Source organism: Gobius niger (genome assembly GCF_951799975.1).
Source record: "Gobius niger genome assembly, chromosome: 15".
Lineage (NCBI taxonomy): Eukaryota > Metazoa > Chordata > Actinopteri > Gobiiformes > Gobiidae > Gobius > Gobius niger.
In genome coordinates, this window is record NC_136866.1 from 15,664,270 (window position 1) to 15,685,623 (window position 21,354).

At 41.6% G+C, this 21,354-nt stretch overlaps 2 protein-coding genes across 2 annotated transcripts; one reads left to right on the forward strand and one right to left on the reverse strand.

Annotated features, from left to right (window-relative positions):
* Positions 1-1,164: 1,164 nt before the first annotated feature.
* On the reverse strand, positions 1,165-5,479 carry taf1a (TATA box binding protein (TBP)-associated factor, RNA polymerase I, A; the record flags this gene model as incomplete). Its single annotated transcript, XM_079572783.1, has 11 exons — positions 5,370-5,479; positions 5,044-5,176; positions 4,759-4,922; positions 4,275-4,388; positions 4,011-4,209; positions 3,377-3,498; positions 3,103-3,261; positions 2,960-3,026; positions 1,519-1,633; positions 1,273-1,427; positions 1,165-1,205 (listed from the first exon to the last, which is right to left on the reverse strand). The coding sequence occupies exons 2-11, from the start codon at positions 5,165-5,167 to the stop codon at positions 1,165-1,167; spliced, it is 1,260 nt and encodes a 419-aa protein (XP_079428909.1). The 5' UTR covers positions 5,168-5,176; positions 5,370-5,479.
* Positions 5,480-6,857: 1,378 nt separating this feature from the next.
* mia3 (MIA SH3 domain ER export factor 3) lies at positions 6,858-20,362 on the forward strand. Its single transcript, XM_079572585.1, has 28 exons — positions 6,858-7,016; positions 7,715-7,848; positions 7,924-8,010; positions 8,403-10,458; positions 11,571-11,906; positions 12,261-12,391; positions 14,804-14,935; positions 15,160-15,181; positions 15,280-15,368; positions 15,453-15,530; positions 15,687-15,797; positions 15,872-15,943; positions 16,018-16,122; positions 16,193-16,315; positions 16,389-16,473; positions 16,551-16,603; positions 16,695-16,785; positions 16,864-17,002; positions 17,092-17,254; positions 17,342-17,377; positions 17,455-17,522; positions 17,612-17,697; positions 17,843-17,956; positions 18,275-18,337; positions 18,443-18,489; positions 18,563-18,616; positions 19,365-19,755; positions 19,856-20,362. Exons 1-28 carry the CDS (start codon positions 6,896-6,898, stop codon positions 20,263-20,265), a joined length of 5,397 nt encoding a protein of 1,798 aa, XP_079428711.1. The 5' UTR covers positions 6,858-6,895; the 3' UTR covers positions 20,266-20,362.
* The last annotated feature ends 992 nt before the right edge of the window (positions 20,363-21,354 follow it).

The following is a 21,354-nucleotide window of genomic DNA, read 5'->3' on the forward strand; positions in this document are numbered from 1 at the left end:
AAGTTTCTCTGTCTTGGACTTCAGAGCAGTTACCTTAAGCACCTTTTCTCCTCTAAGATAAGCGGACGTATCTCAACACTGCTTTGAATAGTTTGATCGATAAAAATGTTCAAATGAATTCATTTTTAGGACCGGCATTGAAGAAGTTTGAATGATTAACATTTAACTGGCAACAAAGCAACCAAGAAATACGGCTACACAAAAATTAAAGGCCTTCTACCTGATTCTCTTTTTATATCAGTGGCGCACACTTAAGTATATTGTAAACTCAGAAAAAATAATGTGTAAGGGCTTAAACTAACCCCTGTGAAGAATTAAAGAGTTGGAGTGAGTTAGCAAAGTTAAAAAGTCTTTCATTGACTGTAAACAAACACAAAATCAGGTAAAGGGCCTTTAAGTTGTTCTATTTATACTAATTCAAGATTAATATACATAGATTTCCATTGGAATAGAACTGCAGTGAGACACATGTACATTTCAAATCTACTTTCTTTTCCAACACCACAGTGGACTGGACTTTATTGACCCAGGAACATCTGCGCTGGTGATTGAACTCTGGCACCGTCCCAATGTCCTTTTCCTGAAACAGGTCGACTCCAGCTCGGACTCTGTTACATTGCAGTGACCCCTCGGTGGACTTTACCTGGCCGCTTGCGTAACGAATTACAATTTTCAAATATGTGCAGTGAATCCCCAGATCACTGGAGCAGCTGTGGCGGAGCGACTTAGGGGAATTGAATTATGCAATGACTAAAATGAACAAGAATGAATGAGAAATGGACAATGGCCATGTTTAAGCATACAAAATGGTAGCTCTGGTAAGGTTTTTATTTTTTATTATGAATGTGTGTTGTAGGTTAAGAAATATTTATAGACTACCAAAAAAGGGAGTTCAAAACCTGGACTTTGACTTTGGGGCTACAAGTCAATACCATTGCTCCGGGGGCAGCTTCTCTCAACAGTTTGGAGGCTAACAAACTGTTAAAGTTGCTCTTGAAGGAAAAAACAACAATGAAAAGCATTCGAATTGAAACAAAAAAAAGATCTGTCTATTTTTGCATCCAGTCAAAAAATAAAATCTGTGGACGATGTGTTGAAATGAAACGGTAAAGGTCCAGACATCCAGAAAAGTCTGTCTAAGTTTTGTAAATTTGCCATGGCTTCTCACGTGGCTCCGCCTTCCTGGCAGTACCTCAGAGTCAGATCTGTTGAACAAAGAACAGCTCAACGATGGCACATGTGCAGTAACAGCTTCTCGTGGCATATCGTTACCTGGACAGAGGATTTTGGCGAGGGGGGCCTTGATTCTGCGCAGCTCTGGGTTCTCTCTCTCGTCATGAGCCGCGTGGACCTTGGTGAAGTGGAGAGCGGGCCACCAGTCTCTCCTCCCCGACATGCCTTCAGACACAGCCACCTCCCAGCCTTCTCTGGTTGTGCGCAAAAAACACACAGATCATCATGCAGAAGTGCCAGGAAAAGTTTAGAAATAGTCAGTTTGTCAAGAAATATTATAATTACTCAGACTGTAGTCTTTCAATAATGGATTTCAAAGTTTTCCAAGTGTTCACATCGTTTCTCCAGCAAGCGTAGTCCAGCATATCCAGGGTGACTGCCAACGCTTTTGTAGTTTTACCTTCAAACAACAACAAATAAGAAATCATCATGAATTATATTCTAATACATAGTCTTGATTCCCATCAATTAAATGAAATGCTAATTTGATTAATGTTTCAGAACAACCAAATAAAACAAATGTGCAATAGAGAAAACTGTTTTATTCTCTGAAAATAAGACTTTTTATTTTTTTTTCTATTTATTTATTTATTTTTTTCATTTATTTTTTTTTATTTTTTTTACTTACATTCTACATTCATACACATGTTTTGGCATTGTTGCATCTCTTACATTTCTTCCTAAATTGGTCATAAAATGTGGTCTGGTCGTTAATAAAATCCTAAAATAAAAAAAAATAAAAAACAGTGTCTGCTTAAACGAATACCACCCAAACAATTACATATTATATTCACAGGACAGGGTGGAAAAACTAAGTGAACACGTTTTATTCTTCTGAAACCATTCTGAAATAGAGTTGTTTTTGTGCTTTGTGTCATTGTCTTGTTGCGGCACCACCCTCGTTGAGCTTCAGCTGTTGGACAGATAGATGGCCTCAGGTTTTTCTGCAAAATATCTTAATAAACTTGTGAGTTCCTTTTTCCATTGATTTTAGCACATTTTCCAGGCCCTGAGGTAACAAAGCACCCCCACACCATGATGCTCCTGCACCATACTTTCACAGTGAGGATAAGGTTTTGATGTTGGTGCTGTTTCATTTTTCCTCCACGCATGACATTGTGTGTTCCTCTAGAACTATTCAACTTTGGTTTCATCTGTCCACAGAATATTTTGCCAGTAGTGCTGTGGAGCATCAAAGTGCTCTTCAAACTTAGTTTTTTTGACAGCAATGGCTTCCTCCGTGCGCCGTGGTGCACATCAGACAATGCTTCTCAACAAGAGACAATTCTTACCAATGTGTGTGTGTTTTCAGTGCCCAGGGCAGCTTTAAGCCACACTCAGTGATTGGACTTCAGGTTGGCTCACACCTGACTCGAAATGTCTGCATTCATTTATCTGATTATCTATTGGAGGATCCTTAGCCAAGAGGTTCACTTACTTTTTCCGGTGAACGTTTGCATGTTATGGCCAATAAAAATATGATAACATGTAATTGTTTGTGTGGTTTAAGTAGACACTGTTTATTCTTTTTAATAAAGATCAGACCACATTTTATGACCAGATTAGGCAAAGGGTGTACTCACTTTTTCCTCCCACTGTAACTAGTGACAGATGATTTTCTAGTATAAAAAAAAACAATAACACTGATTGACCATATCACCAAACAGACCCAAATATAGTCCTCCGTTATATAGAGCAATATAAGTCTATAGAATGATGACTTTACCTGACTCAAGCAGAAGAGAGCAGTACTCAGTCATCAGTGCATGGCTTGGGACTAAAGAGTGGAGGATCTAGACACAGAAACCCCCCCAAACAGGCAGAATTACTTTTATGGATTACTAGGGAAAAGAAATGGTGTTTCTGTACCTTCAGCACTTGAATGAGATTCTTTGCTGGATGGTTGTGTCTCTTCAGATACTGGTAGAGGTAGACATGGGCGTTGGGATTAGGAGGGAAAGCATTGTCGTAAGCGTAGTCATTCAGGAGCCTCTTCGCTTCCTCGTAGTCTTCGTAAAACTCCAACATCTGGAAACAAATGTCACGGATCACTGATGCTATGAAAACAACTACTGAAATTCTGATTTCTGACCAGCACTATTAAATCACACATTTTAAACGGTGCACAAGCACTGACTCTCACCTCGATGTAGCCGAGTATAAAGGGATCCCAGACTCCGGGATTTTTGAAGATCTCCTTCAAATTGACTGAGGCCTGTCTGAAATAGTTGTGCATGGACTGGTGTTCTTCTATGTTGCCAAAATCTGAATGTGAAAAAATGACATGCAAGATAAGAAATTGATATTCAAATAGATATTTATGTTAAGTAGTCGTTAATATGTTCCAATCCAAGGACATATCACCTGTAGTAGCTTCAAAATTACAGCAGGTGGAGTTGTGACAGCACATATCAGTAACTTAGTGCAGGAGAAAAGTATAAAGTACAGTTTTATCTTTAAAATAATAATAATTTCTCACTTACTTTAGGAAGTCACCAGAGTCTATATTTCACTTACAGTATATGTATGGTCCATTTTTGTTTGTGTTTGTAAAACAATACAAAATAATGACATTTATAATCTTTGACATAATCTAAATAATCTAAATACTGTTTATAATAGCTAAGTTTGTTCACTTACAGGTCTACAATGCATTATAAAATTGTAGACCTGCCAATGATAGTTTTTCTCACTTTTTGATTGTAATAATCACTATTAATTGAACATTTCGAGTGACTCTACAGCCCTGACTAAGCACCTGAGAGTCATTGCCTTACCTCTGCTGGAACACGCTTCTTTCTTCTCACACCAGATCATATAGTCCAGTAAACTCCTATAGGCCTGGATTAGTTTGACACTCTTTGACTGAACGGCAGTTTCTTTCCCATGTCTCCAACTTTCGGCAACAGACAGTATGTTTTTTGCCTCTTGAATGTGTCCCACAAGAAGCAGGTGGAAAGAATGCTCCAAACACCGCTAAAATGACAAATATATTACATATATGTATATTTCACATACATAAAATAATGAAAACCATGTACCTGCAAGTATTGCTTTACTCCTGAGTGTTTAATGCGCTCGTAAATATTGTTGTAGTCCTCCAGTTTGGAGTCAGGGTGATGGTGGAGAATCTCGATGCCCATTCTCCAAATTACCTTTAGAAGAGACATCATCAAAGGTATTTTGAACTACTTGTAGATACCTTCGCTGTGGCATATTTGTAGTTAAATGTCGTGTAGTTATACTGTAGTTAAAAATGTGTCCAGAAATGATTGCTATTATTGCTATTATTAAATATATTATACAAAACACCAGCATCGGGTGCAAAGATGCAGAGTAAAGTGAAGTGGAATCAAATTAAAAGTAGTAACAATGAGTGCAAACGTGGTCCAAGGCCTTTCTGTCTGCAAAGAACAGGTTACCAGGCCCAGGAAGAACCAAGACAAATCGATCTATGGATGCAGCTCTACAGGACATTGAGTCAGTTGGTGTGAGAGCAGACAAGGATGAAGAAACCAAGCATACCTCTTTCTGATGCACTTCTTGACCCTTTGTGGTGTCCTCTAGTATTTGGAGGAAATATACCATCTCCTCTGCGGCCTCCTCCCACCTGTGGTGCAGCATGGCTTCTCTGATCCGCTCCAGGCACAACCTTGTACTCTCATGAAAGCCACTTTCAAATCTTGTTGCTACAGACAGAGCACACAACAAAAAATTACAATAATGTCAAAGATTTCTAAGCCAAAGGGGTTGAACTGAACATATAATCAATTCAACTGTGTAATAGCTTGTTTTAGTTGTACCACTTACTGTTGAGCATGGGTATATTAGGGAGGGGTAGCTTCGCCTTCTTTGCCGATGCTGAGGAGAATACCGAACAAGTGTCGCTTTCTGGTTCCTGAGGGAGTCCGAGCTCAAACTCGAGGTCATCCATTGTAAACAACTGCGAAATAAGATGGCAAAATAAGATGGTAAAATATGTAGTAATCGTGGATCTTTAAAAGTTTAGGCACAAGGTATTTCATATTTTAACCTAAACGCATGTGTATAGAAACAGATAAAAGTAATTCAGGCTTGACTTCTGCACAAAAAAACTAACCACTACTCGTGAGATCAGAAAAATACATGTTACTTACATTTTGTCTGCACAGCTTTATTTTCTTAGTGGAAGATTTTCAAGTTGCTGCAATGGTGCTTATTTGGACAACACATCAGAACGTCTATTAGACAGAAAACCCTTTCAAGCGTACACGAAACAGTCATGTATTTATTCTCATGAATGTGAATAAATACATGACTGAGGCGCTACTGCGCTACATTCGTTGCCTCGTTCACAACAAGGAAGTGCATGGGTGAGCTGCTACTCTATTGGTTGAGGGGGACAGAAAAGGCGGGGCTTGTGAAACATTTCAGAATAAAACAAATATAACTTTCATTTAACTTTCTTTTGTTTTGTTTTTGTTTTGTTCTTTTCAGCCAGCCATTGTATCGGCAGTGAAATGAGAATTAAACTCCCAACACATGTGTTCTCTACATTTCTTCTTAGTTAAATAAAGAATTTACATGTTCGTTTTGTTTATTCGATGGAGCATTGTTGTCAGTAAAAAATATTTCATTATTTTTTTTATCTCGTAGTTACGAGTAATTATAATATAGTATCTCGTAATTTTGTAGCCTATATCTATCATGTGGACTGATGTTCCTCCCTGCATTCTGCCCACTCCAGAGATAGACATGTAAGAGCTGGCTACTTGGAGTTGGTGAATCAGGCTTTAGGTAGCACCTGGGAGGGATTTCTGCAAATATGTAGGCTACTGATCCCAAAAGATCCCAAGACCGGAAAGACTGGATTTGCTTTTTATTTTTTTTTAAATATTTTTTTTTATTTTTTTATTTTTTTTATTTGCTTTTTCTAAAGAATTTGTTGCATTATAAAAGACTTCCTGATGTGTCTGTGTACACCCTGAAATGATGGCTATAATTACTGCTTTGCATACTAAACAAGAAAAAACAGATTCAGCATCTGTCTTGGAATCTTTGGAGAGAGATGGAGCTAATGACAGGCCTGACCTCATCTTGTTGTACAGAATTGAGAGAGGTGGGGGGAGTGTGGGATTCCTGTGGGTTCCATCTCACGTGGGTGTGTATGGAAATGAAATAGCTGCAAAAGGGGCTTTAAAGAGAGAAATTGAGGTCATGGTAAATCAACTATCAAAAGGTTTCCTTCAGCTGTCTGGCAGAAAATGTGTGAGAGCGACACTAGGGGTCGCCATTACTATTCAACACTGCAAACACGTTCTTATTGACTGTCCAGCAACTCAACGAGCTGAGCTGTTTCAAGCAGTTGCGCCTTCGTCTCAGAATCAATACTTAGTCCATCCCAGGGCCAGGGTTTTGCTAAAAGCGCTCCTGGACTTCCTTGTCCTTCCGTCTGTTGTGGATGTAGTTGTCTTATTTCACCAAGAGAGGCAGCAGTGTGCCAGGAGGTCGCATGGGAGGCGCCTCGTCTGCCGGAGAAGAAGATTACGCAGATTACGCTCTTTGCTTCGTGAATACCATGGTGTTGCGCATGTGCTGACGGTGCTGACGGTGCTGACGTGTCTCGCTCCCAGCTGCTCTGCACTCACTGCACTACAGCAGCCCAACACACACAAGTGCCAGCATGGCAGCAAAATACATCTACCACAACGGATTTTTATTACTTTTATTTAATTTTATATCTACTGCGGCCTTGGAAAAGCGGTTCTCTGACTTGAAGCGATGTGCTGACGAGGAATGCAGCCGTAAGTTGAGGTGTATCCCGACTTCCAGAGGAGGATGCATCTCCCACATCCCTTTGCTCAGCTAGTCGCCATAAACTCCCTTATCTTTTGAACTGTTACCCGGTCGATAATCGCGCCCTGAATCAACCTTTGTAGTGGCAATGATGCTTTTTATTAGTGTGGTAGTTGTAGGGATGCTGCCATAGTGTTATTGGCATGAGATTGTTGATTGTGGATATGTTTTGATGGTGTTTATTTGGCCGGGCAGCCTGGTATTTTCGGCCTGCCCATTAGCTAATGTTAGCTACAATTAGCTCCCCGGTTTGACTAAATTGTGGTAACCTTTTGTCCCCCAACAAACACTAGTTCACCTTAGCTAAGAGGTCATGCAAGTTAGCCCCATTGTTTTCCATTATTTACTTTTTTTAATTTTGCCATCTTCCACCCTGTTAAACCATTTGTAGCTTAACAGATGATGACCTAAAATACAAACAAATCCTATACTGAGGTTTGCCTAGACCCAGCCAGGTTTGTGCAAATAGCCTAGAGAGTGTATTTGTTTTTTGCAGTCCTCTTTGCATTTGTTGATAAGTAACCAAATAGGCTAGAGTTGATTCCTAAACTGTACCTTACTGACTTAAAATAATGAATGCTGCACAAGATTGTCAGCATCTTTGAGTGAGTGTTGCAGTAATGAAATGTTTCCATTTTCTGTACAGTGCTGTTGGTCCGGGGGAAAGCCTTGGATGATTTTCGTGGACCGGACTGTAGATTTCTTTCTTTTAAGAAATCAGAAACCATTTATGTTTACTACAAATTGGCCGGCAAGAGAGCCGACATGTGGGCTGGAAGTGTAAGTCATCTCATAACCAATCCAAAATGTTAAAATATTGTTGCGTTTAATCAAGTAAGCTGTATCTTTCCACAGGTCGGGAGTAACTTTGGGTATTTTCCTAAAGATCTTCTTGCAATAAATCACATTTATACAGAGAAAGAATATGAAGTTCCAGCTGAGGTGTGTATAGCTGTTGTCTCTTAATAACACTCATCTATTGTTGCTATTCTGTCGCATTTGTTGCATTTTCCACAAATTTCTTCCCAGCCTTGAGGGATAAGTTATACTTGTAGTTTAAATCAATACAAATTGCCTTTTTTAAGTCTTTTAACAGTCCAGAGTTGTAAATTAAATTTGGTATGTTTATACAATAAACATGAAGCATTTTTGATGCAACTTTATTGTTCAGCTTGTTTTTGTCTCAGGGGGGGAAATAGACAGTGAAGAGTCACTAAAGTCTCCACAAAATGCTGAATTTTAACACTTTAAATCCTACAGCAGTTTATGTGCAGATATTGTTGATTTATAAAATGAAACAGAAAATCACTGTTGTTTGTGTTTTTTTGTTTCAGGAAACAGATTTTGTCTGTTTTGAAACTGGATTCGATAAGTTTCAAAGCTACGATGTCGACCATCTATTAGCATTTTTGAAAGAGGGCAGTAAAGATCCAAGTAATGTTACATCATCCCACGTCACAGAGTCCATACCAACAGACACAAAGCCATTGGAAGAGGAAATCCCACCGGACAATATCGAGGTCCCGGATGAAAAAAATGCGTCACTACGTGAGACTGAAACGGCATTAAAGTCTTTGGAAAAGCAAGTAACACCTGACGCCACAGTTGTGGACAATGAGAATGAGGAGCAAACATTGCAAGAGAGTGTTGAAAACATTACAGCGGAGGTCAACGAAACCAAAGAAGACTTGCTCCAGCAAGAAGAAGAGGATACTTTTCAGCCGGAAGGCACTGATGAACCTGAACTGCATGTCTCTCTATCTGAAAATGCGCAAGTTCCTGACCTAAAACCTAGCTATGGGGATACTTTTGAAGCTGTTGTGACTGAAGAAACGGCGACTGATAAAACAACCCCTCCAGAAGAAGAAATGCAAGAAGAACAAGCAATTGAATCGCAATTGATGACAGAAGATGATACTAAATCAGTGGATTTGGAGGAGGAAAGACAAGATGACAAAGAAAGCGTGTGGTCATCACTTGGAGATGCGGTGTTTTCTGTTGTAACGGGTGGACAAAAACCAATGCACGATGACAATGTTGGATCGGACGAGGATGATGACGATGATGAAGACGACGTTGTGCCACCTCCTAAGACATTTGATGAGATAAGAGCGGACAAGCACCCACTAGATGTTAAATTTACTCAGCCAGTCGAGCCGCCACAGATCATTTCAAAAGAAGATGAAAAAGAATTGCAAAATGAAAGTTCGCAAGACGGAGATGATACAAAACAAAACAGTGAGGAACTTGTATTGGAAGAGGTGGTTGTCCCGGAAGAAACACAAGTGGAAATGGTAGAGACACAGCAAAGCAATGACCTTCACGGGGAGGAACCGATGCAACAAGATGAAGCTTCGCAAACTCAGGAGAAGGTCGACTCTCAGGATCAAACACTACAAACGCAGGATGAAGACTCAAGTGTGGAGGATGTAGAGATGATTAGTGAATCACCCGTAACAAATACAGTTGAAAAAACAGAAGAAAGTGGTGGTATTATAAACCAAGAAGAGAATTTGGAGGAAAATGCAACTGAAATAAATGTTGAGACTGATTCAAAGTCATCAATTGAAGAGGAAGACTTGCATGATTTAGATATCGTAAAACATAAACCGGAAAGTATTGCAGAAAAGTTATTCAAGAGAAAGCTTGACATTTTTGACCATAGCGGTCAATCAGACACTAAGGAAGAACCAACGCACAAGAACATTGAGGACATTGAGCCGGCTTTAAAAGAGGAGGAAGCATTACTTGAAGATGAAAATGCACTTTCTGTGTCTCAAACGGACACTGATGACAATGCACAGTCTCTAGACTCACCAAGCGTGCCTCAGATCTCCACACAAGAGCCATCAACGCCAACGGATGAACTTTTGGACACCCATTCATCCGAAACAGTGCCTCCGGTGTCTTTGCCTGAACCAGAATCTGAACCAGAACCTGAACCTGAACCTGAACCTGAACCTGAACCAATTTACAGTGACGACATTATGCGACTGTCCATTTTACGAGACCACTTGTCCGAAGAGAAAATGACACGTTGTCAGAAGTACTTGGGCCTGAACAATCTGTTCAAACTGGAAGCCATGTTCGAAGACTTGCGGATGGAGCTACAGGCCACACGCCAGTCAGAAATAGGCAGCGTCCAGGAGATCGAGAATTCTCTGGAAAGGATTCTGGAAACGAGTGAAAATGCAATCCTGGATGAAGTGGAGAAGATTTTGGATAGACGTGAATCGAAATATAGCAACGATCAGCATGTCGGTTCAAATATAGATGAGGAAACTGAAATTTTAGATGATTTCCAGGAGCTTGCATTCAGCCTGAGACACAAGTACTCCACAGCCAGTGATAGTGCGCCTCTAGCAGAAGTGAAGAAAGACGGCGAACAAGGTGAGTTTGATACATTTATGGTAATAACTTAGTTGGCTGGCTATTGGTCTATAAAGCTGGTAAATTACTATCAAAAGAGTTTCATTGGAAGGTTTTGCCGTACTAGAAAATGCTGTAAATTCCCCCTACAAGCCATTAATCCTCTCATTATAGTCATATATCAAACACGTAACAATTGGTGTTTTTTTAACAGTACTGTTTAGTTCAGCCAGGAGCTTTAAGTAAAGGTAATACTGTAACAAAGTGACAATTTCATATTAGTCTTGCCACTATAGGTACTTGCATTCCCAATCATTTAGTGCTGTGTACATGTTGTAAAACGGTCTGTGAAATTGAATGAAAGGCAGGTGTGATGTATCCGTCACCGCCTGAATGTGAAGAGATCAGATAACTGCTGCTCCTGAAACTCTGCACTGGTGCTGAGAGCCAGGGACATGGGCCAGTGTCACCTTCACTGATGTGCTTTTAAAGACCTATTGACTTCATGTGCTTTATGTACTGTAATGTCCTGTTGGTATACTGTTGGCAATGGACAAATCTGCTTCCAATTGTGACAAGTTAATAAAAAACATATGTGTTAAAAATTTGCATTATTAACCGTCAAAAACAAGGGTCAACTTCACATATTAACAAACAATAATTTTTAATATTTTGTACATTTTGTAATTACCACAAACTTATATAGGTTGCAAATCCACTGTAGTTACATTATAAAATGAGTCTGGGCGGTAGAAACGCTTACTTCATGCTTCAACAGGATGTCGTTCTTTGGCGTTGTCTGCTGTACAGCTGCCAGTGTTTACAAAGACAAATTACTTTGTTACTGCACTGTCCAATGTACAAAACTATTGTTTGAATTGGATTAGGACAGATACTGCATCTGCCCTTTGCACAGTATTAGTGGGTATGGTTTTATAACTCGCATTTATAGTTGTTGAAAAATAATCTGCTCTGGGAAAACAACTAACAAACCTTGAAATATTGTAGTGCTCCGTACTCAGGACTGTGATATATTTAGTCAATTTTCTGGTCCTTGTGTGATAATGATGATTATTTGGTTGTAAATGTGGTAGTAAAGTTTATTTGTGTTCTTTTTTCTGTGATTTTCTCAGTTGATCAAGAGTCAAATGTCAAAGAAGATGTGCCTGATATCAATGAGGAGACGCATTTTGAAAACTCAACAGAGGAATCACATGACCTCACAGCATCACATCTGGAGGAGCAGCCCACCGACACAGATGCTCAAACCCCCCAGGGGATTATTTTGGATCAAGTTCAAGGTGGTGCGCCAGATGTCAGCCTGGACGAGGATACTGGGCATTTTAACAGAAACAAAGACAATCGGCAGAGTTTCAGCACAGGGGACGAGCTGCCTAAAGTCCCACATGCCACACTGGAGAACCCGCTGGACATGGGGCTAGGCGTAGAGGTGGACAACTCTCCTTCAGGTTAGTCATGGAGGTCAATATATGATTTGAACATGGTTATCGCTTATCTGGGAACACAAATAGGCAATGTTTTAGAAATATTTCCAAAACATCTTACTTTAAAGAGTAGGTTTCCAGCTGCCTTTTTTAGTATTCCATTCCATGAGGACAATATTTGTGACGTCATTGCTTTAATCCTTTAATTATGTTATTGTCACACTCAAAATAACTCCAATTTGGTAAGGAGATTTCATTTGGCAACGTATTTCTTTCCAGTTGCGCCACAAATATCACATTTTATAATCTATAACTCTTAAATCATCAAGGCCTCTCTGCAGAACAGTATTAAACCTCTGTAATAATCATCTATTGTAGTTGTTATGGAGTCCATGGATCCCCCTCCTGAATTCCCTGAAGATGAAGTGGGGCTGTTCTCTACTGCTCTCACTTACCTGGCGTGTGTCACTGCAATGGTCAAACGTAAAACTACAGAGTGGGCCACCGTGGTAAGTTTAATGCACACGTCTGTTTCATGTCATTACTTCTGTGTTATCAAGCACCATTGGATTAGATATAATACATCATAGGAAATGGTGTTTTAAATGTGGACTGGTGGCTCAATGGGTAGCACTACATAATATCGCTTCGATCTGTGAGGTTACCTTTGCAGCTTGCATGGTACACAACTGTCTGTCTCAAGGCGTCTGAAGATAGATAATATATTCTGCCCATGGAAGATTACTCACTGATGGGGTGCCAGTTGCCTCGGGTGACCCTGCAGCCCCCATGGTCACTGATCGCAGGACTGATCACTAAGGAGGACTCACCCTAAGCTTCAGGCCACCCTTTTATGACAGCATTTGTAAAAGCAGGCCTGATGAGATTTTTCAGCCTGCGACTGACTCAAACTTAACACAAACAGACTTGGTGATACTTGAATCCAAACTTCACAAATTTAATCCATATAAAACAACCTGTTCCATGTTATAATTCATGCACATTGGATTATTTGTAGCAGTATTTCATATTAACAAGGATCTCAAGTGCAATCTGTGTAGCGTGGGTTAACATATGATTATTTCTGACTTGCCATCGACAGTCAAATGATTAATTTCTTACCCCCCGCCTTAACCGAGCACATTTTCTCCAGTTCAGTTTAACCCAAATATAAAAGCTCTAGGCCAGAGTAACGCCTCATTTGAAAGCTAAGACCTACAAAACTGATGGTGACTTTTTTGTTATGTTGCCGCTGCTTTTATGTCACATTGTAGAAGAATTTTTGTCTTGTTTTTGTGTGTTTTTTTTAGTTGCGTTTTTGTAATTTTTTGTCATTTTGTAGTCATGTTTTTGTCGATTTTTTATTGTGTTATTTTTGCTTTTCTGGCACTTTTTTGTGGCTCTTTTTTTGGGGGGTTTCATCGCTTGTTTATTGTGTCCTTGTCACTCTGTTGTTGTTTCTTTTTTATGTATTTTTATTTTGTTGTGTCCCCGCTCTCGTCGCTGTTTTGACACTTCGTTCAAGAAGCTTTTAGATTTGGGAAACTGGAGAACATGTGCTCGGTTCAGGTGGGTGTTAAGAGGTTGTTTGATTGAATTCCCACGCCACTGAACGCCTCGGCGCTGTCCGCATGTTCCCTGAACGCAGCCTCGTCTTGTTGACTGTCGCGGTGTAGGTTGAAGTTCACCACAAGCAGCAGCTTCTCAAGCTACTAACCGGCAGGCCTGACCGATATGCTTGTTATTTACTACAGCCGGACTAGACCGAATAACTGCGCTATCGAGGCCGTAGTATCAGCCTTTTCTTTGTTTTGATAAAGCCTTTCATCACGTCTAACGCTGTAGCTTTCTTGTTTAGTTACCATTGTGTTTTGACAGCTACCCGGATTATTTTGATTTTTTTTTTTTTCCATTGGCACTTACATAATATATTTACTCAATCAACTAACTTGTTAAACCCAATCTCCGAATAATCTGAGGTTGTTTTTTTTGGTCACTAAAACCTAAGTAGTAGCGCAGCAGTTCCGTTTGATCACCGCTAGCATCCATCTGTCAAAGAAGCTAACACCTGCGCTAAAGCTAATCTAGTTTCAGAGCGGGTTTTAGTGATTTGGCATGGACAGTGACACCGTATCCCGCCCCGTCCTTCAACAGGATCATGTGTACGTGTTTTTCATCAACGAGCTGCGGCGTGTAAGTAAATAAGTGTCCGTGCAGGTCATGTTAAGTCAACAAAATAAAGGCTACAATGAAAATACACCGCCTGCTGCTGTACCGTGATGACGTGTTAGTAAGCAGCATATGACCGCGGCTCAATAACGTGTCTGGGATTACTCAATAAGATCATATCTGGACCTGGATCACAGTGTGAGCTTTGAATGAATGGGATATTGTTGGTTTATTAGTGTGTGTGCACTCTCTCTGTAGCATTTATTGTTTTGGGTTGGCTGCAGCCTGTTATAAGGAGGTTGTGCGCCGTTAATCCCTTCAGGCATTGATGCTGAGTTTATTGGTTTATTTTCAAGGCTGTCCAGTTATTTATTTGTTGTTGGTTGCAAGCAAAACCTTTTGGTAGACATAAGTGTCAGTTCCAGCTGGCCATTTTTTGTTGCTGCTTGGATTGGTTCGGCCAAGTTAAATGGGACACATTCAGGGATGGGGCTGAATTGCCGTGCATACTAGGCTATTTCTTTTAAGTACACACTCTACTTAGTGATGACTTCCCTAAATCATTGCAACAGCATGGTGCAGTAATTTCCTGTTGCCTCAATATCCAGGATGCTGTTAGTATTCCTTGTTACACAGACCCTTTCAGCCGACAGTTTCTCACCGAAGATGCTGCTTCTCAATTTGCCAATATGTAGTTAGTTTGATGTTATTGCCTTGAATTATTGCCATTAAAGCGGTGTTGTCTTCCCCAGATGATCGCGTTGCTGCCAGAGGAGTGGCGACCAGGGGAGACTCTGATGGGATGTCCCTGGCAGGCCGTGGTTGTGACCGCTCTGGTCGGGATTCTGACCTTCACCCTGTTTTTCTGGAGGACCGTGTTGGCTGTGAGTTTACCACAAACATGACTGAAAGAATGTTCGGGACAAATCAATAAAGCGGCTTTTGTTTAGTGGGGAAAGTAGTTTGCAGTAAGTGTAAGAATAAAGTCTTTGTTGACGCACTGAAAAAAAATGCAACTGCTCAATTCTATTTATTTTCTGAAAGACAAACTAATAATGAGTTGATTAAATGTGCAAGTGTTTTTATAATGGTTTGTGTCTCTTTCTAGGTGAAGAAAAGGGATTATCTGGGTATGTTTTTCCTCTTCTTTCACCATACAGACTTTATGCCTTAACATTGTGCAAATACAGGCTAATTATGCATGTCTGCTTCTCTTACATGTGAAAAGTGGATCATCAAAAGCTCAATGAACAAATTGAGCGATTAAAAAAAGAGAAGGAGGAGGCGCTGGTTAAAATAACAGAAATGCAGACACAGGTAAGACATTGATTAATTCATTGACGTATTTGGAAGGTTTATAAAGGTCAATGTCGCTTACGGTTTTCTGTGTTTACTATGAAGACTGAACTACTAAAAGAAAACCAGAAAGAGTCTGCAGAAACAGCTACTACTGCACTGAAGAAGATGCAGGCTCTTGAGGTAAGGAAGTTGTTGTATGAAGTATTGGCCGGTATCGTTACTACTAAGTATTATCGGCCAGTCGTAATGGACAATTTTGAATAATGTGACAAACGTTTTTTCCATGATTAATGTATAGGCCATTGTTTTGACTCTTTTTATTCATCTTCTCCACAGAAGAGAGTAACAGGAGCAGAAATGCAAAACGATAAAATGGCTCAAGAAAAGAACAGATATATTCAGCTACTTGAAGAAGAAAGGGTTGGCTCTCAGAGAAACAAAACCAGAGTAAGTTGACGATAATGTAACATTGCTTTACTACTGCTACTATCACTAAAATTACTAACTGTTGTTCGACACAGATTGACAAACTGGAGAAGTCCAATGAGAAGTTGCAGCAAAGCAGGAAAAAGATTCAGGAAACGCTCGCCAAGGTATAGCTTTTTCAGTTCACGATGTCAGTGTGTGTTTGGGTGAACGTAATATTTACATTTCACGTGTGTTGTAGACGACCGTTCTCCTGGACGAGGCAAAGATTCGGGAAGATGCCCGAAATGTGCAGCAAAAAAGTCTGGAGAAAGATTACACTGCACTTAAAGAAGAAAATAAATCAGTAAGACCATCATTTCTGCCATGTTGTTGTATCTTTTTAAGTTGTTCTAAATTTCTTTTCTTTGTTGCAGCTAAAAAACACTATTAAAAGCTGGGAGGACAAACATAAGGAGCTGAGTGAGCGGATTAAAGTATTTCAGAAGTCCCAAAAGGAGCTTGAAGACTCTTTGGTTCTCAAAGATCACAACATTGAAGTCAGTCACTACAACCACAGATTATTTTAATCTTCAAATATTTCAAACTAATGTTGGCTGTACATCTTTGAAGGTTTTGTCGGACCTTCTGTCAGACCTTGACGCTTGTGATCTGCAGAAAGGAGACCCCAAAGTGGCAAATGGAGAGTTGTCTATAGGTCGGTAGAAAGCTGCATGTTTATGTTTTTAGAAGTGTAACATGTCAAAATGTTCTAATGTGCGTGTTTTTTGCCAGATAAGACAACAGCCATAAAGAACAGAATCAAACAGATGATGGATGTTTCACGGGTAAGTCGCCGACATTTTGCAGACCAAACCGCTTTAGGTCCAGTTGCGACTGATTGTGTAGCCCCTCTACTCTCCTTCTGTATGTTCACAGGTGCAGACCACTCTCACAGTTGTAGAAGAGGAACGAGACCACTTCATGTCCAAACTACTCACTGAAGAAAAGGCCAGAAAAGCGTTGGAAGGTTGGTTTGCTACTTAAATTTCAGAGTCGGTACTGGTTATTATTGTTGGTTTTGACAATGGTAATGTGTTGAAAACAGAACAGCACCAGGAGCTGGAGCACGCCATCGCAACGCTCAAAAGGGAGAAGAGTCATGTGGAAAACCAGCACAAGATTCTGCAACAGAAAAATGACATCATTGTGGAGATGTACCAACAGAAGGAGAGCGCTCTGCAACAGTGAGTGGAGCTGACACGTTTCGCAGGTCTAGTTGACGTTTGAAGAGTTTCAGTCTTAGCTGATCAGAGAAGTGTTGATGATCTTCCAGGAGGCTGACTAAAGAGGAGATGGAGCGGCGCAGTAAGGAGAGCATGCTGACGGAGGTGGGAGGGAAGGCCACGGAGGCCGAGGAGCAGGTCAAAGTCCTGCGGCAGCGCATCAACGAGATGGAGGAGCAGATGAAGAAGACTGAAGAGATGTACAAGGAGCAGGTGCGAGCAGTCTGTGGAACAACGTAACAACGTTACTACGTAACAAGATGAAGATGATTAATGCTCTTACCTTTTTGTTTTTCGTAGATTAAAGAACAGGAAAACAAGACCCACTCAAACTGGGTAAGTGCCACAACGTTTCTCTTCAGAGTTGTCTTGCTAAGCTATAAAATACAGTCAATATTTTCTCTTTTTTGTAGATAAATGCAAGAAATGCCGAACGAGCGCTGAACCAGGAGAAGCTTGAAGCATCTAAGCTACGAGAAAAGTGAGTGTGACGATATGTGGACCCACACGTGCAACATGGTGGTTACCCCTTATCAATGCTGAGTACTAAGAAGCTTTTGTCCCCTTTAGACTGACTGTTCTCACGTCCCAGCTCAATGAGAAGAGGGCTCCTCTCTTCAGACCCAACTCTGGGCAGTTCCCTGGAGCGCGACAAGGTACCAATGTGTGTAGTATTTTGAGAGGGACAGTTTGCACGAGCGTTACAGCGGAGCCCACACCGAGGAGCCTTTAGCCGCTTTTGTCAAGAGTGCTTTTGCCTGTTTTTTGCTGTGTGTAACCGGGCTGGTTTGATTGCGACAGGTGACTCGTACGGGCCGTCTCCAGTGAGTGGGGGAGCGCCTTCTCCTCCTATAATGATAGAGGGACCCAGGCGGCCCCCCTCTGCCCCCGTGGGCCGAAAAATAGACCAGTATGGTGAGTTGGAGGCTTCTTCACCGGTTGGACAGCTCTCCCCTGATCCAGCTTCCCTCATAAAGCCCTTTGATTTGCTTTTGCATCCCTCACTTCACTTCTTCTCTTCTTAGTTGTGTCTCTTTGGGTTGTAAGCCCTGCAGTCTGCCTTACTTACAGAGTCCTTCAATACATTTTCTGTCTTTTCTTTCCTCTTTCCTTTGTTGTAAGTGTTAAGCATCACCCTGGCTAGGCACCTGAATGTTTTGGTTTAAAGAAGAAGTCTGGTTAAAAGTGGCTGATTTGAGCTTGTAACAGTGTGATGTATTGTGTGGTCTGCAGGCCCCAGACCGCCGTCAGACCCTCACGGACGTTACGCTGAAAACAAGCACATGTCTGGGATGGGTATGTCATTTTATTACACACCAAGATGTGAAATAATCAGTAGTCTTCTCTTCTCTTCTATTCCTAACATTAAAATGATCTCTCCATCTTGCCCCTTTGTTGCAGAAATGATGGGGCCTCGTAACTCGTCGCCGGCCAACATGGATGCCCCGGTGAGTCTTGTTCTTTGGTTGTTTCTTTCGATCTGTCCCCCGCCTCATCCATGTGTGTGTCCCTCTGAAGCAGCCTCCTCCTCAGGGAAAGGCTGAGGGACAGGTCTCCTCAGAGAGCCCAGAGCCCGTGAGTACTGCAGAGGCATGGGATGGGCCTTCAACTAACATGAGATTAACACGCATTTAGACCCGCCTTTAATCTCCGTTTACTCACGTCATCTCTGTATGATCAGTGTTATGTTTGATGAAGCTTTGTCCTTCAAATATTTACAAAGAAGTGAAGGACCAGAGTAAAGGAAGTGCAGTAAGAAGAGTCGGAGGAAACTGCATTTATCTTCTGCATTATCTTCTAAACCTTGAAGAACTTTGACAAGGATTTTAGCAATCCTTATAATAAACTATATCTTCAGTTTTCAGAAACCAGGTGTCTTGGTTGACTTGATTTTGACCTAACTTTTGGGCTGACTGGTCTCACGGATGTCAAATCAGAAAATAACAATTGTTTAGTAGATGATCATCTATTCTGTGCTTCCTCAATGACAGTTTGTCATATACTGCATTAAGAGCATCAACAAATCAAATACACATCAGTTTGCAGCATCATTGAGGTTGATTTTCCTCTATACTGTGTGTGGATTTGTTGCCATTTTCTGACAATTTGAGGAAGTGCAGCAGTTTAACACGAGTGAACCATTTTGTAAATGCATTATTTATAACATGGATGTTTGGACAAATGCTGATGTTGTGTCTGGGTCAGATGTAGCTTGTGTTGGGCCTAAAGAGCGTCTTGTGTTCAAATACATCAGTGAGAGCTGCTCTGGTTTGACCGGTCGATCTGGATGTGGTTTGTATATTTGACACATGTTTGTGTTTAGGGCCTGGGCTCCTTCATTGCCTCTCCCATCAGAGACTCTCCTGGCCCCGCTGTCCCAGGACCTCCTCTTGGGCCTGGACCCCATGAGCCCCTGCTCCCTCCAGGACCTCTGGGACCTCCGGGGCGGTTCCCTCCTCCAGGAGCATACAGACCCATGCGCCCTGGGCCTTACCCCTACCCTCCGCCCGGCCCGGGACTGCCTCCCCACGGGCCTCCACTTCAAGCCAATGGACACCCAGGGGTCCCCATGGGAGGCGAGTTTGGGCCTCGCCCTTCAAATGGACATGCCTTTCAGCCCAGACCTGGCCCTGGTCCCATGGACTCCAGAGGCCTGCCACCGCCACACTTCCGTCCCCCTCATCCAAACTTTGGACCGATGCCTCCTCCACACGGTACGTGCCCGCTACAGCAACTTTTAACATTAAGCTTCACTTTTTCAATGACTCATTGTCTCCATCTTTATTTTTGTTGGGTGATATTCTTCTTCTTCAGTTATTCGAGGGCCTATGGGACCCCATCCACCCCTCCATCCTGACATGCGCTACCCTGGGCCAAGGGCCAGCCCTCCTATGGACCTGCCCCATGGTGTCCCACCCCCAGGTGCTCTGCCTCCTGGAGTCCCACCTCCAGAACGGCTGCCCCATGGCGTCCCGCCTCAAGGACCACTGCCCCATGGCATGCCACCTCAAAGAGTACCGCCCCATGGCGTCCCACCTCAAGGGCCACTGCCCCATGGCGTCCCACCTCAAGGGCCGCTGCCCCATGGCGTCCCTGCACACCCTCCGCACAGTGGCCCCTATGGTCAGCCACCTCCTCAGTCCCTCCAGAACTCTAGTGCTCAGGGAAACCCGGGCCCGGATAGTCCCCAGAGGGCTGCGGGTCCGGCTGGGATGGAGCCTTAGCCATGCGGCCCTTAGTGGCCCAGGACTGAACACCCCTGGAGTCGAAAACCATCCCATCACAGACACAGACTCAGACACAGTCTGATGTGACGGCCAGTCTCTGTCTCTGGCTCATTCTCCAGGAGGCCAGTGTCACACCCCACTGTGTTATTGGTAAATGTGGCGTCTGAGCCAGTCTCTGGGCACATGTCTGACCTTCACTGGGCTCCTCCTCTTTCTCTGCTGCACCATCTTTAAAACAGATGAATTCACCTTCTACATAATCCTTCATATGGACAGCATTTAGTCTGAAACTTTTTCCCGCCGCTTCACGTGCAATAACGGCTCATTCTCATGTGATCTTTTAATTGGTTTGGAGCATTGATTTTAAAGGGGCAGTTTTAATGTCATTTCCTGTGGAAATTATTTTTAAAAAAAGATTTAGCTTTGAGCATTTCAGGAAAACCATCATTTCCCAATGTTTTTGCTTGAGAATGGACCTTAAAGCAAATGTGTAATGGCCAGATGTATAACTTATTTTACTATGTTGGTAGTTTTAATAATAAAGAATGCAAAAGCTCTCTCCTGTTACACATCTTTACACAGGATAAATCTGAAGGATTTCTTGGCCAGTGATGCGTTTGTGGACGTGCACATTCAGGAACAAAACGCTCAAACTCTCAATAGTGCTTTGATTATTTATTACAATAATGTTTATTATCTTACAATTAATTTACAGTCCTTGCAGTACAACAGAAAGGTGATGTTATAAAATCAAGATACAAAACAAAGACAACATGCAGCCACAAAATGAGCCTTTACAACAGGGAGGCATTCAGACTTCAAAATAAAAGCACAGGGAACAATAGCAATGATTTCAGTTCGGTTTTACACCATCCATGTAAGTAAAACGATGAAACAAAACAAGCATTTTCACAATAGCAACAGTCATAAGTATTTATTAAATGTATCAAATGTGCGCACATTTTCCTTCACAGTTTTTTCATCTAGAGCTAACGAATTCAGGGCTGCCAACTTTCACCAACTTTTAATTGGTGACTTGAAATCCTCTTTAATATGATTGGCTCCGAGTGAAGTAGGCGGCAGGAT